Source organism: Oncorhynchus tshawytscha, linkage group LG10, assembly GCF_018296145.1.
Source record: "Oncorhynchus tshawytscha isolate Ot180627B linkage group LG10, Otsh_v2.0, whole genome shotgun sequence".
NCBI lineage: Eukaryota > Metazoa > Chordata > Actinopteri > Salmoniformes > Salmonidae > Oncorhynchus > Oncorhynchus tshawytscha.
Genome location: NC_056438.1, coordinates 11211212 through 11225509, shown reverse-complemented (window position 1 = coordinate 11225509; position 14298 = coordinate 11211212). Strand labels below are relative to the sequence as shown.

General features: G+C 42.8%; 1 protein-coding gene across 4 annotated transcripts in view; it reads right to left on the bottom strand.

Moving 5' to 3' along the window:
* The window catches only part of LOC112240184 (BRD4-interacting chromatin-remodeling complex-associated protein), a 70514-nt gene extending 56682 nt beyond the window's left edge, over positions 1 to 13832 (bottom strand). The window contains exons 1-4 of one of the 4 annotated variants that reach the window (XM_042328117.1): positions 13665 to 13832; positions 3646 to 3691; positions 1743 to 1788; positions 404 to 469 (exon numbers count right to left, since the gene is read on the bottom strand). In XM_042328117.1, the coding sequence (XP_042184051.1) occupies positions 404 to 469; positions 1743 to 1788; positions 3646 to 3686 (153 nt within the window). In that variant the 5' untranslated portion in view covers positions 3687 to 3691; positions 13665 to 13832. The remainder of the gene's footprint in view (positions 1 to 403; positions 470 to 1742; positions 1789 to 3645; positions 3692 to 13664) is intronic. The other 3 variants (XM_042328114.1, XM_042328116.1, XM_042328115.1) reach the window with 3 other exon arrangements.
* Positions 13833 to 14298: the final 466 nt, after the last annotated feature.

Sequence of the window (14298 nt, the reverse complement as noted above, 5' to 3'; positions counted from 1 at the left end):
TCTGATGAGGACGAGGAGAAGAGAGAAGGTCTGTGAAGGAGGACGAGAAGAAGGGAAAAGGTCTGTGAAGGAGGACGAGAACAAGACGGAGAAGGTCTGATGGTGGATGAAGAGAAGAGAGAAGATCTGATGAGGACGATGAGAAGAGGGAGGGGGTCTGTGATGGAGGTCAAGAAGCAAAGGGATGAGGAGGAGGAATTGAGTAGAGTAGAGAAGGGGTTGACACAGGCTTCAAATCGTGGAGGTTGACCAGACAGGCCCTCCTAGACCACTATAGTGTTAGGCCTCCCAGCCAGTGGGAGGGGGGGGTAGTATGATATGACATGATGGGAGAGAGATGCATGCTACATGAACATGTATGAATGGAGACAGGAAGGTCAGAGGTTAAAGGGCCTTCACTCACCCCAGTGCCCGAGAAGAAAGAGCTGGAGGGATCGCTCGAGCCATCCAATAGGTCGTCAGTGTCCAGCTAGACAGACAGAACGACAGACAAAGCCAGGACAGAGGGGAAACAGAACGACAGACAAACAGGACAGAGAGCGAGCGAGCGAGGCGGGCAAAGTGGTTTAGAGGGGAGAGGGACAGAAAGCAAGGAACAAACAGAATCAGAAGAGGGCTTGTGTTAAATTAGTAGTGGTCATTGTGGATTAATAAAGTGAAAAGGCACAGTTGAATTCCTAAAGATCCCTCGCGCATAGTTAGATCCCTCGCGCATAGTTAGATCCCTCGCGCATAGTTAGATCCCTCGCGCATAGTTAGATCCCTCGCGCATAGTTAGATCCCTCGCGCATAGTTAGATCCCTCGCGCATAGTTAGATCCCTCGCGCATAGTTAGATCCCTCGCGCATAGTTAGATCCCTCGCGCATAGTTAGATCCCTCGCGCATAGTTAGATCCCTCGCGCATAGTTAGATCCCTCGCGCATAGTTAGATCCCTCGCGCATAGTTAGATCCCTCGCGCATAGTTAGATCCCTCGCGCATAGTTAGATCCCTCGCGCATAGTTAGATCCCTCGCGCATAGTTAGATCCCTCGCGCATAGTTAGATCCCTCGCGCATAGTTAGATCCCTCGCGCATAGTTAGATCCCTCGCGCATAGTTAGATCCCTCGCGCATAGATCCCTCATAAAGCAAGAAACCACAAGCAGCAGCAAAGCCCATTGAAACAGAAACACCCACATCCCTTTGGAAAAGTGCACGAGATGTGTGTGCAGTAGCCAGTGAACCTGACGCACCGTCCTCGGTCAACCGCGTCCGTCCTCGGGGCGCCAGGTCAACCGCGTCCGTCCTCGGGGCGCCAGGTCAACCGCGTCCGTCCTCGGGGCGCCAGGTCAACCGCGTCCGTCCTCGGTGCGCCAGGTCAACCGCGTCCGTCCTCGGTGCGCCAGGTCAACCGCGTCCGTCCTCGGTGCGCCAGGTCAACCGCGTCCGTCCTCGGTGCGTCAGGTCAACCGCGTCCGTCCTCGGTGCGTCAGGTCAACCGCGTCCGTCCTCGGTGCGTCAGGTCAACCGCGTCCGTCCTCGGTGCGTCAGGTCAACCGCGTCCGTCCTCGGTGCGTCAGGTCAACCGCGTCCGTCCTCGGTGCGTCAGGTCAACCGCGTCCGTCCTCGGTGCGTCAGGTCAACCGTGTCAGTCCTCAGTGTGTCAAGTCAATTGCTATGAAATAATCCAGGTAACTCCTCAGCTTGTCAAGTACAATAGAGGCATCATAACCATCCTTGCAGTTAAATAGCAGCCACTTACATGGGTGTCTAATCCATGAAGAAAATCGTTTAGTGCTTCTGGGTCACTGTGAAGAGAGGGACATTGGTCAGACAATGAGGTCACATCCACATTGCCTTCAGAAAATATTCATTCCACTTGACTTATTCCACATGTTGTTGTGTTACAAGCTGATTTACATAAGTATTCACACCCCTGAGTCAATACATGTAGAATCATCTTTGATTACAGCTGGGAGTCGTTCTGAGTACGTCTCTAAGAGTTTACCACACCTGGACTGTACAATACTTACATTCACATTTGACATTTCAGTCATTTAACAGACGCTCTTAACCAGAGCAACATACAGGAGCAATTAGGGTGAAATGCCTTGCTTGAGGGCAAATTGACAATTTTTTCACCTAGTCTGCTCAGGGATTCAACCAGCGACCTTAAGTTTACTGGCCCAATCCTCTTATCTGGGCGGCTAGACTGCCGCACAGATATTCCCATTATTATTTTCAAGTTTCCTCAAGCTGTCAAATTGGTTGCTGATCATTGCTAGAAAACCATTTAAGTATTGGCATAGATTTTCAAGCAGAATTCAGTCCAAACTAACTCGGCCACTCAGGAACATTCACTGTCTTCTTGGTAAGAAACTCCAGTGTAGATTTGGCTTTGTGTTTTAGGTTATTTTCCTGCTGAAAGGTGAATTCATCTCCCAGTGTCTGGGGGAAAGCAGACAACCAGTTTTTCCTCTAGGATTTTGCCTGTGCTTAGCTCTATTCCGTTTCTTTACAATCATAACGATAACATGCTTGAAACTATGGTCGTCACAATTTGTATTCGGGACAAAAAGTGAATTGCTTTGCCACATATTTTGCAGTATTGCTTTAGTGCCTTGTTGCAAAAAGGATGCATGTTTTGGAATATTTTATTTTCTGTACAGGCTTCCTTCTTTTCACTCTTGTCGATTAAGTGAGTGTTGTGGAGTAACTACAATGTTGTTGATCCAGCCTCAGTTTTCTATCACAGCCGTTAAACTCTAACTCCCTAACCATTGGCCTCATGGTTAAATCCCTGAGTGGTTTCCTTACTCTCTGGCAACTGAGTTAAGAAGAACGCCTGTACCTTTGCAGTGACTGGGTGTTTTGATACACCATCCGAAGTGTAATTAATAACTTCACCATACTCAAAGGGATATTCAATGTCTGCCATTTTTTAGGTGCCCTTCTTTGTGAGGCTTTGGAAAACCTCCCTAGACTTGTGGTTGAATATGTGTTTGAAATTCCTTGCTCGACTGAGGGAACTTACAGATAATTCTGTGTGGAGTACAGAGATGAGGTAGTCATTCAAAAATCCTGTTAAACAATATTATTTCACACCGAGTGAGTCGATGCAATGTATTATGTGAAGTAAGCAAATGTTTACTCCTGATCTTATTTAGGCCGTAACAAAGGGGTTGAATACTTAGACTCGACATTTCCACTTTGTATTAATTTGTAAATAAAAACAACATTCCACTTTGACAAGATGGGGTAGTGTGTGTGTAGTCCAGTGACACAACATTTCAATTTAATCCATTGTCAAATTTAGGGTCTAACAACAAAATGTGGAAAAAGTCAAGGGGTGTGAATACTGTCTGAAGTCAGTGTATTACCCTGTCCCAGTATCCACACTTGCATGCATACATACATATTTATTTATTTATTTTAACTAGGCAAGTCAGTTAAGAACAAATTCTTATTTACAATGACAGCCTACTGGGGAATGGTGGGTTAACTGCCTCGTTCAGGGACAGAAGGGCAGATTTTTACCTTGTCCGCTCGGGGATTCGATCCAACAACCTTTCGGTGTGAACCAATGTCTTGGCCAGGTATACTAGATGGTGTGTATTGTGGATATTAGAACATAAATCAGTACTTTGAAGAGGATATGAACTCACCAAATGACATCTAGCAGGCACCTGCCATCTTCATCGTCCATGTCAACTGAAAACACATTAACATCCCCAACAATATTTAGATCATTACATCAATCATTATGGTGTATATGGGACACAAAGATTCTGTCTATATAGCTAGATTTAAGCACCAGCTGTCAGAGCAGCTCACAGATCACTGCACCTGTACATAGCCCATCTGTACATAGCCCATCCAACTACCTCATCCCCATACTGTATTTATTTAGTTATTTATCTTGCTCCTTTGCACCCCATTATCTCTACTTGCACATTCATCTTCTGCACATCAATCACTCCAATATTTAATTGGTATATTGTAATTACGTCGCCACCATTGCCTATTTACTGCCTTACCTCCCTTATCTTACCTCATTTGCAAACATTGTATATAGACTTTTTGTACTGTATGTTTGTTTTACTCCATGTATATGTAACTCTGTGTTGTTGTGTGTGTCGAAATGCTTCGCTTTATTCTTGGCCAGGTCACAGTTGTAAATGAGAACTTGTTCTCAACTAGCCTACCTGGTTAAATAAAATTGAAATAAAAAAATTGAAAATAAAAATGTCTATATATACCTATCAACCATACATACACACTATCAACTATACAGTTGAAGTCGGAAGTTTACATACACATTAGCGAAATACGTTAAACTTTCAATTTCTGACATTTAATCCCAGTAACAATTCCCTGTCTTAGGTCAGTTAGGATCACCACTTTATTTTAAGAATGTGAAATGTCAGAATAATAGTAGAGAGAATGAGTTATTTCATATTTTATTTATTTCGTCACATTCCTAGTGGGTCATAAGATTTCATACACTCAATTAGTATTTGGTAACATTGCCTTTAAATTGTTTAACTTGGGTCAAACGGTTCAGGTAGCCTTCCACAAGGTTCCCACAATAAATTGGGTGAATTATGGTCCATTCCTCCTGACAAAGCTGGTGTAAACGAGTCAGGTTTGTAGGCCTCCTTGCTCGCACATGCTTTTTCATTTCCGCCCACACATTTTTTATAGGATTGAGGTCAGGGCTTTGTGATGGTCTCTCCAATACCTTGACTTTGTTGTCCTTAACCCATAACTTTGGAAGTATGCTTGGGGTCATTGTCCATTTGGAAGACCCATTTGCAACCAAGCTTTAACTTCCTGACTGATGTCTTGAGATGTTGCTTGAATATATCCACATAATTTTCCTATCTCATGATGCCATCTATTTTGTGAAGTGCACTAGTCCCTCCTGCAGCAAAGCACCCCCACAACATGATGCTGCCACCCCCGTGCTTCACATTTGGGGTGGTGTTCTTCGGTTTGCAAGCCTGCCCCTTTTTCCTCCAAACAAAACGATGGTCATTATGGCCAAACAGTTCTATTTTTGTTTCAGCAGACCAGAGGACATTTCTCCAAAAAGTACAATCTTTGTCCCCATGTGCAGTTGCAAACCGTAGTCTGGCTTTCATTTTTTTCTCTACTATTATTCTGACGTTTCACATTCTTAAAATAAAGTAGTGATCCTAACTGACCTGAGAGAGGGAATTTTGACTAGGATGAAATGTCAGAAATAGTTTAAAACTGGGGTGTATGTAAACTTCCAACTTCAACTGTACATATATGTATGTATACACACACACACACACAACTATACACACTACTGATCAAAAGTTTTGGGTCACTTAGAAATGTCCTTGTTTGTGAAAGAAAAGGTTATTTTCTATCCTTTAAAATGACATCAAATTGATCAGAAATACAGTTTAGACATTGTTAATGTTGTAAATTACTATTGTAGCTGGAAACAGCTGATTTTTAATGGAATATCTACATAGGCGTACAGAGGCCCATTATCAGCAACCATCACTCCTGTGTTCCAATGGCACGTTGTGTTAGCTAATCCAAGTTTATAATTTTAAAAGGCTAATTGATCATTAGAAAACCATGTGGAAGTAAACTTGGAGTCACGCGATGACATGGTGTGTGGTCCTCCTACTACGACACGGGAAACCATGCAGTTTATTAAGCCACACATGAAATAAGTTATGATGAACTTCACAGGGTGGTGAAAGTGCACTGGGATCTCTGTTACAATAAATATTGAGGGTCTTATTCTGCTGAAATCTCTCTCTTATCCACAATCTGTAGACTTGCCTTTTGAGCACTATAGACATTATCCAACATGTTACTGGGACTACCCATAAAACAGCCATACTCTGGACCTGGTTATTACCAAGGGGCTTTCTACTGGACCCACCCATAAAACAGCCATACTCTGGACCTGGTTATTACCAAGGGGCTTTCTACTGGACCCACCCATAAAACAGCCACACTCTGGACCTGGTTATTACCAAGGGGCTTTCTACTGGGCCCACCCATAAAACAGCCACACTCTGGACCTGGTTATTACCAAGGGGCTTTCTCCTGGGCAGACCTGGTTATTACCAAGGGGCTTTCTACAGAGCAGACCTGGTTATTACCAAGGGGCTTTCTACTGGGTACCAAGGGACTTTCTACTGGGCAGACCTGGTTATTACCAAGGGGCTTTCTTCTGGGCAGACCTGGTTATTACCAAGGGGCTTTCTACTGGGCAGACCTGGTTATTACCAAGGGGCTTTCTACTGGGCAGACCTGGTTATTACCCAGGGACTTTCTATTGACATATCCTCTATTGATGATGTTGCTTTATACTACCTTGTTGCCCACAGCACAGGGTAATAAATAACGCATTATTAAGAAACACTATCAGACCTCTGAAGTTGCTACAAATTTTATTAAGTGTATGAACAATACTCCACCACCTATTCTGCCTTCCTCTTTTGATGATTTAGTTGATAACTTTAATAGTAAATTAAGGGCAACCATTGATCCAGTCAAATTGACAAAGGACCCATCCAAATGGAGAGTCCCTGGGATGACTAAGGAAACTAACCAATTAAAGAGAAAATGCAGAAAGGCAGAGCAGAAGTGGAGAAAGTCCATTATGATCATTTTGAGAGCAACGTAGCATACAGTACCAGTCAAAAGTTTGGACACCTACTCATTCAAGGGTTTTGATTTATTTTTACTATTTTCTACATTGTAAAATAATAGTGAAGACATCAAAATAAAATATATTTTAGATTCTTCAAAGTAGCCTTCTATGCCTGGACGACAGCTTTGCACACTCTCGACATTCTCTCAACCAGTTTCATGAGGAATGCTGTTCCAACCGTCTTGAAGGAGTTCCCACACATGCTGAGCACTTGTTGGCTGCTTCTCCTTCACTCTGCGGTCTGACTCATCCCGAACCATCTCAATCTGGTTGAGGTCAGGGGATTATGGAGGCCAGGTCATCTGATACAGCACTCCATCATGAGTGTCCTCATGAGAGCCAGTGTCATCATAGCGCTTGATGGTGTTTGCGACTGCACATGAGGAAACTTTCCATATTGACTGACAATGTCTTAAAGTAATGACGGACTGTTGTTTCTCTTTGCTTATTTGAGCTGTTCTTGCCATTATACAGACTGTCTTTTACCAAATAGGGCTATTGTGTGCATACGGACGACAGGGTGCATACGGACGACAGGGTGCATACGGACGACAGGGTGCATTTCACTGGATCAATATCAAAGGTATATCTTTCTCAAGGTGGAAATTAGTTCATAGAATCCAACCAGCTAGGCAGTGACTAGTTCTGGAAAAACCTTCTCCATAGGGTAGGCTTTTCAGCGGGTTAGCTTCACCCATGGTTGGCTGCGTGTTTACTATAATTCCAATTATGTGTTTTAACGTTAAGAAATGTCAATAATCGCTTGCGAAATGGTTTTCGAAACATGTGTCCCTTATCTTTCATATCAGCAAGAAAGAATCTTTCAAATAAAACCAGCAGTTTAGCACAGATCCACAAGCTCCAGCTGAGCAACATCACTTCCTCCCCAGTCAGCTAACACACGGCAACATCACTTCCTCCCCAGTCAGCTAACACACGGCAACATCACTTCCTCCCCAGTCAGCTAACACACGGCAACATCACTTCCTCCCCAGTTAACTAGATAGATAATTAGCACAGGTATCCGCCTAGTTCTTCCATAAACAAGCGCTGTAACACAAAAGTATGGCCGTGTGAGAACACTAACCTAACCTTATAAAGTAGTAATGTTACTGTTTTGCTGATATGAAAGACACGGAACGTATGTTTCCAACACCATAACACAGGCCATGCATTTTAACTTTCAGAATAAGTGTCGGGGCTTGCAACAATACTCCCCCGGCCATATCGTCAATATGCACTAAAAGGTAGTCAGCGTCTAGGAATGGGTTAGCCGGTGACATGCTTTGGAGACGGCTTTCCGTCACACTGTAGGAAAACTGAAACCTGTCCCTCCAGACAACCCAACTGGCTGCACTGAAAGTGTGATTATCGTTTAGGGGGAAGTTGTGGTATTTCTTTCCATTCTCTGTTCTGGCTGAAGAACAGACTTCCACCAAGGTCATAGGCTACATGTCCCTCATTGCATCCTGAACTTAATCACAGCATCACAATACCACTAAACTTGATTTTCCATGCCAAAACAGAAAACATGAAGTAGACTAAACATCAAGTAAAACGGGCCTTTAATATCAAGATGTTAAGAATCTCAAATATGCTTAGGGAAAAAATAAATTTGAATCCGGGTGACAACAGGAAGCAGGCTGTGTTTGCAACATTAGAACGGATTTTTCTCCTCTAGAAATGAATCTGTAACCATACAATCGAATCAAAATTGCCCACGGACTTGGGCAGAACATTAGGGAAACATGGCTAGTAGGCAAAGCTTGACTAAAATCACCTGGAAAGGGAAATAAAATATTAACAATATTTTTTTTTAAATTGGTTGAAATATTGACAGGACATATTCAAAACTTTCCAGATTGACTTGACTCAAGGTTTTACTGCTAACCTAGAAAGCATTACATGGGCTTGCTCCTACCCATCTCTTTGGTCCTGCCGTAAATACCTACACGTACGCTACGGTCACAAGAAGCAGGCCTCCTTACTGTCCCTAAAATTTCTAAGCAAACAGCTGGAGGCAGGGCTTTCTCCTATAGAGCTCCATTTCTATGGAATGGTCTGCCAACCCATGTGAGAGACACAGACTCGGTCTCAACCTTTAAGTATTTACTGAAGACTCATCTCTTCAGTGGGTCATATGATTGAGTGTAGTCTGGCCCAGGAGTGTGAAGGTGAACGGAAAGGCTCTGGAGCAACGAACCGCCCATGCTGTCTCTGCCTGGCCGGTTCCCCTCTTTCCACTGGGATTCTCTGCCTCTAACCCTATTACAGGGGCAGAGTCACTGGCTTACTGGTGCTCTTCCATGCCGTCCCTAGGAGGGGTGTGTCACTTGAGTGGGTTGAGTCACAGACGTGATCTTCCTGTCCGGGTTGGCGCCACCCCTTGGGTTGTGCCGTGGAGGAGATCTTTGTGGGCTATACTCAGCATTGTCTCAGGATGGAAAGTTGGTGGTTGAAGATATCCCTCTAGTGGTGTGGGGGCTGTGCTTTGGCAAAGTGGGTGGGGTTATATCCTGCCTGTTTGGCCCTGTCCAGGGGTATCATCGGATGGGGCCACAGTGTCTCCTGACCCCTCCTGTCTCAGCCTCCAGTATTTATGCTGCAGCAGTTTATGTGTCGGGGGCTAGGGTCAGTTTGTTATATTTTGGGAATTTCTCCTGTCTTATCCGGTGTCCTGTGTGAATTTAAGCATGCTCTCTAATTCTCCCTTTCTTTCTCTCTCTCAGAGGACCTGAGCCCTAGGATCATGCCTCAGGATTACCTGGGCTGATAACTCCTTGCTGTCCCCAGTCCACCTGGCTGTGCTGCTGCTCCAGTTTCAACTGTTCTGCCTGCGGCTATGGAACCCTGCCCTGTTCACCAGACGTGCTACCTGTCCCAGACCTGCTGTTTTCAACTCTCTAGAGGCAGCAGGAACGGTAGAGATACTCTGAATGATCAGCTATGAAACGCCAACTAACATTTTCTCCTGAGGTGCTGACCTGTTGCACCCTCGACAACTACTGTGATTATTATTATTTGATCCTGCTGGTCATCTATGAACATTTGAACATCTTGGCCATGTTTCTGCTATAATCTCCACCCGGCACAGCCAGAAGAGGACTGGCCACCCCTCATAGCCTGGTTCCTCTCTAGGTTTCTTCCTATGGAGTTTTTCCTAGCCACCGTGCTTCTACGTCTGCATTGCTTGCCGTCTGTGGTTTTAGGCTGGGTTTCTGGAACAGCACTTTGTGGCATCAGCTGATGTAAGAAGGGCTTCATAAATACGATTGATTGATTGATTAACTTTACTCACACAGACCATCAGGGCAAATTACATATATAGCCTTCTGCTTCCTTTTAACCAACAGGAAGTACCAGTGATGTGCACACTATATAAGTGATGTGGGGCTACAATAGTGTTTTGGTAGTAAAGACTGGGACACATCCTATAACATTGAGGAGTTTACCACAACAGTCACAGGATTCATCAAAGTACATAGACGAGGTAAATCCCACATTGACTCTAAGAACTAGCCGACAGTTAGACTTACTGGGGTCCGACAACAAAAAAATATATTACAGACTAAATACTTTACAATGTACATACAGTACCAGTCAAAAGTTTGGACACACCTACTCATTCAAGGGTGTTTCCTTCATTTTTACTATTTTGTACATTGTAGAATAATAATGAAAACTATGAAATAATACTTATGGAATCATGCAGTAACCCAAAAGTGTAAAACAAATGAAAACATATGAGATTCTTCAGAGTAGCCACCCTTTGCCTTGATGACCACTTTGCACACTCTTGGAATTCTCTCTCAACCAGCTTCACCTGGAATGCTTTTCCAACTGTCTTGAAGGAGTTCCCACATATGCTGAGCACTTGTTGGCTGCTTTTCCTTCACTCTGTGGTCCAAAATCATCCCAAACCATCTCAATTTGTTTGAGGTCTGGTGATTGTAGAGGCCAGGTCATCTGATAAAGCACTCCATCACTCTCCTTCTTGGTCAAATTGCCCTTACACAGCATGGACGTGTGTTGGGTCATTGTCTTGTTTAAAAAGAAATGACAGTTCCAGTAAGCCCAAACCAGATGGGTGTACATATCGATGTAGAATGCTGTGGTAGCCATGCTGGATAAGAGAGCCTTGAATTAAAAATATATTTTTTTTAATTAAATCACTGAGTGTCACCACAAAACGCCCCCACACTATCACACCTCCATGCTTCATGGTGGGAACCACACATGCAGAGATCATGGTTCTCCAACTCTGCGTCTCACAATCACACAGCGGTTGGAACAAAAAATATCAAATTTGGATTCATCAGACCAAAGGACAGATTTCCACTCGTCTAATGTCCATTGCTCATGTTTCTTGGCACAAGCAAGTCTCTTATTATTATTCGACCACAAACGCCTGATGTTGAGATGTGTCTGCTACTGAAGCATTTATTTGTGCTGCAATCTCTGAGGCTGGTAACTAATGAACGTATCCTCTGCAGCAGAGGTAATTCTAGGTCTTCCTTTCCTGTGGCGGTCCACATGAGAGCCAGTTTCATCACAGCTCTTGATGGTTTTTGTGACTGCACATGAAGAAACTTTAAAAGTTCTTGAAATGTTCCTTATTGACTGATCTTCATGTCTTAAAGTGATGATAGACTGGCGTTTCTCTTTACTTATTTGAGCTGTTCTTGCCATAATATGGACTTGGTCTTGTACCAAATAGGGCTATCTTCCGTATACCACCCCTACCTTGACACAACACAACTGATTGGCTCAAACACATTAAGGAGGAAAGAAATTGCACAAATTAACTTTTAACAAGGCACACCTGTTAATTGAATTGCATTCCAGGTGACTACCTCATGAATCTGGTTGACAGAATGCGCAAAGTTGTCATCAAGGCAAAGGGTGGCTTCTTTGAAGAATATAAAATATATTTTGATTTGTTCAACACTTTTTTGGTTACTACATGATTCCATATGTGTTATTTCAAAGCTTTGATGTCTTCACCATTATTCTACAATGTAGAAAATAGTAAAAGAAAAAGAAAAAAAGAAACCCTGAAATGAGTAGGTGTCCCCAAACTTTTCACTGGTACTGTACATTTAAAAACATCAAGGGAACATGTGGTGTGAATCTATCAGTTACACAACAAGTAGGTCACGTTGTGCCGTGAGGTGTTGCTGTACTTGTTTTTTGAAACCAGGTTTGCTGTTCACTTGTGCTTTATAAGATGCGAGTTCCATGCAATCATGGCTCTGTATAATACTGTATGTTTCCTTGAATTTGTTCTGGACCTGGGGACTGTGAAAAGACCTCTGGTGGCATGTCTGGTGGGGTAAGTGTGTGTGTCAGTGCTCTGTGTAAGTTGACTACGCAAAAACAATAAGTGACGCAGTCAGTCTTTCCTCTACTCTTAGCCAAGAGAGACTGGCTGCACAGTATTAATATCAGCCCTCTGATTATAATGAAGAGGCATGCACAGTATTAATATCAGCCCTCTGATTATAATGAAGAGGCATGCACAGTATTAATATCAGCCCTCTGATTATAATGAAGAGACATGCACAGTATTAATATCAGCCCTCTGATTATAATGAAGAGGCATGCACAGTATTAATATCAGCCCTCTGATTATAATGAAGAGACATGCACAGTATTAATATCAGCCCTCTGATTACAATGAAGAACAAGACCTGTCACTCTGTTCTGGGCCAGCTGCAGTTTAACTAGGTCTATCTTTGCAGCATTTTACCATATGACTGGACAACAATCAAGATAAAACTAGAGCCTGCAGGACTTGCTTTGTTGAGTGTGGTGTCAAAAAAAGATCTTTACTATGGACAGACCTCTCCTGAGCTTTACAACCATTGGAAACTCATGATCAAAACATATAGATTCAATCTAAGGTAAAAACCAATTTAGTCATCTCAACTTGTTCAACAGCCACACAATATTACCAGATTCTAGAAATGTATAATATAGGGAATGATTTGTACCAAATACAATATGGCAGACGTTGAAAAGCCATAGCAAATAGGTTCTCAACAGATTATAGATTAACGTCAAATACACTCGAGGTAAAAATGTGCGGTTCACACTCACTCCATAATCATTCCTTTTATAGATTTATTTTAATACAAGCAAAGAATAGAAGCTCAATTCAGAGTTGCCAAATATTGATGCAAGCTGTACAAAGATGTTGCTCAAAGCAGCTATGTTTTAAATATCTCTACTATGATCGTATCGAGTATTGACAGAAACAAGTTGAGTAGTAGCAAGCTAACGGTAGATCAGATGGTGAGTTTAGGTAGGCGGACACTAGAGCAGCGGATTGACGCCGATAACACCAGTGTCCTATATAAAGGGAGAAAAGTCCATTTGCTGCTCTCCAGAATGTTGGTTGCACAGCATATGAAAGGAGGGACACTGCGAGACACTAACTAGTGTTGAATGCATCTAATGTATTTACATGGTAGTCGTTTTTCCCTGTAACTACAGTGTCCTCTAAAATAATTTGCATGTTCGTTTGATGCATGTAGCTAATTGTCTGAATTTACTAACTATTTGAAGCTTTTGGTGCAGTTTCCCTTTCGTTAGCATTAGCTGCTAGGTTAGTTAACTGACTATCAACATTCGTGTTAACACATTCCGACGTAGTATACATTTGACATTTAAAACATCACAAGCGGGTTTAGTATCAACACGTTTATAATGCAAGGCAGCGTTGCACTTCAGCTTGCATGACGCATTATTTTGTTTGCCTTAAATGCAATTGCGTAGCTAGCTCCTTGCAAGCAAAATATGAGTTAATGTTGGAATACTCTTGGACAAGGGGGTGTGCTTGGGAATTTGTTGGAAAATGAAACGCCTTGCCATGCAAGGACTACGGAATTTTGATCGAGGTTTGCAGTCTGCAAATGTTGTAGCTTTATTCTAGTTATTCAGATTAATAGAGAAATTGCTACATTGTCACAAACTCACCCAAGACGAGAGGTGCAGGCAGCGCGGGGTCTCCGGGACAGCCTCGCACGGGCTTCCATACAGGACCCAGCTACAGGCAGGAAACAGACGACTGCTGACTTCGCCTGTTCAAATTCATTGTTGCGTGTGCTTTCTATCGAAAATACCTCAACCTTCCATGAACCTTGAGCGCCAGTTTATCCGTCATAGTACCTCGTTTATCCCCGTGCAACAGGCAATGATCCAGTTTATACCATAGACATAAAAAGGAATGCTCTGTCATACAGATAAGTATATAGCTGCAAACAAAGTATATTGAAACATTGTGCAGTTTTGTAATGCATTTTTGTTGTTATAGCTTTATAAGCTTATATACACTGTTAGAAACTAATGGAAACATTATCACTTAATTTAACTGGGTTGAGGTTATGCTATTTGCATGTTATGTGTGAGATTGTGTTAATAACCAGGGTATTGGGGTAACCATAATTTAAATAACCCCTACACTGACGTTACAGGCAAATACACGGCTATCCTCCTTTGCCTCAGTCAGAGCTGCTTTCGTGATAAAGCTATTTTATTTGTGATTAAATATAGCTTGTTATGTGATTGGCCGAAAGCTAAATATCTAGCAAATAAAAGTCAGGGACTAGTC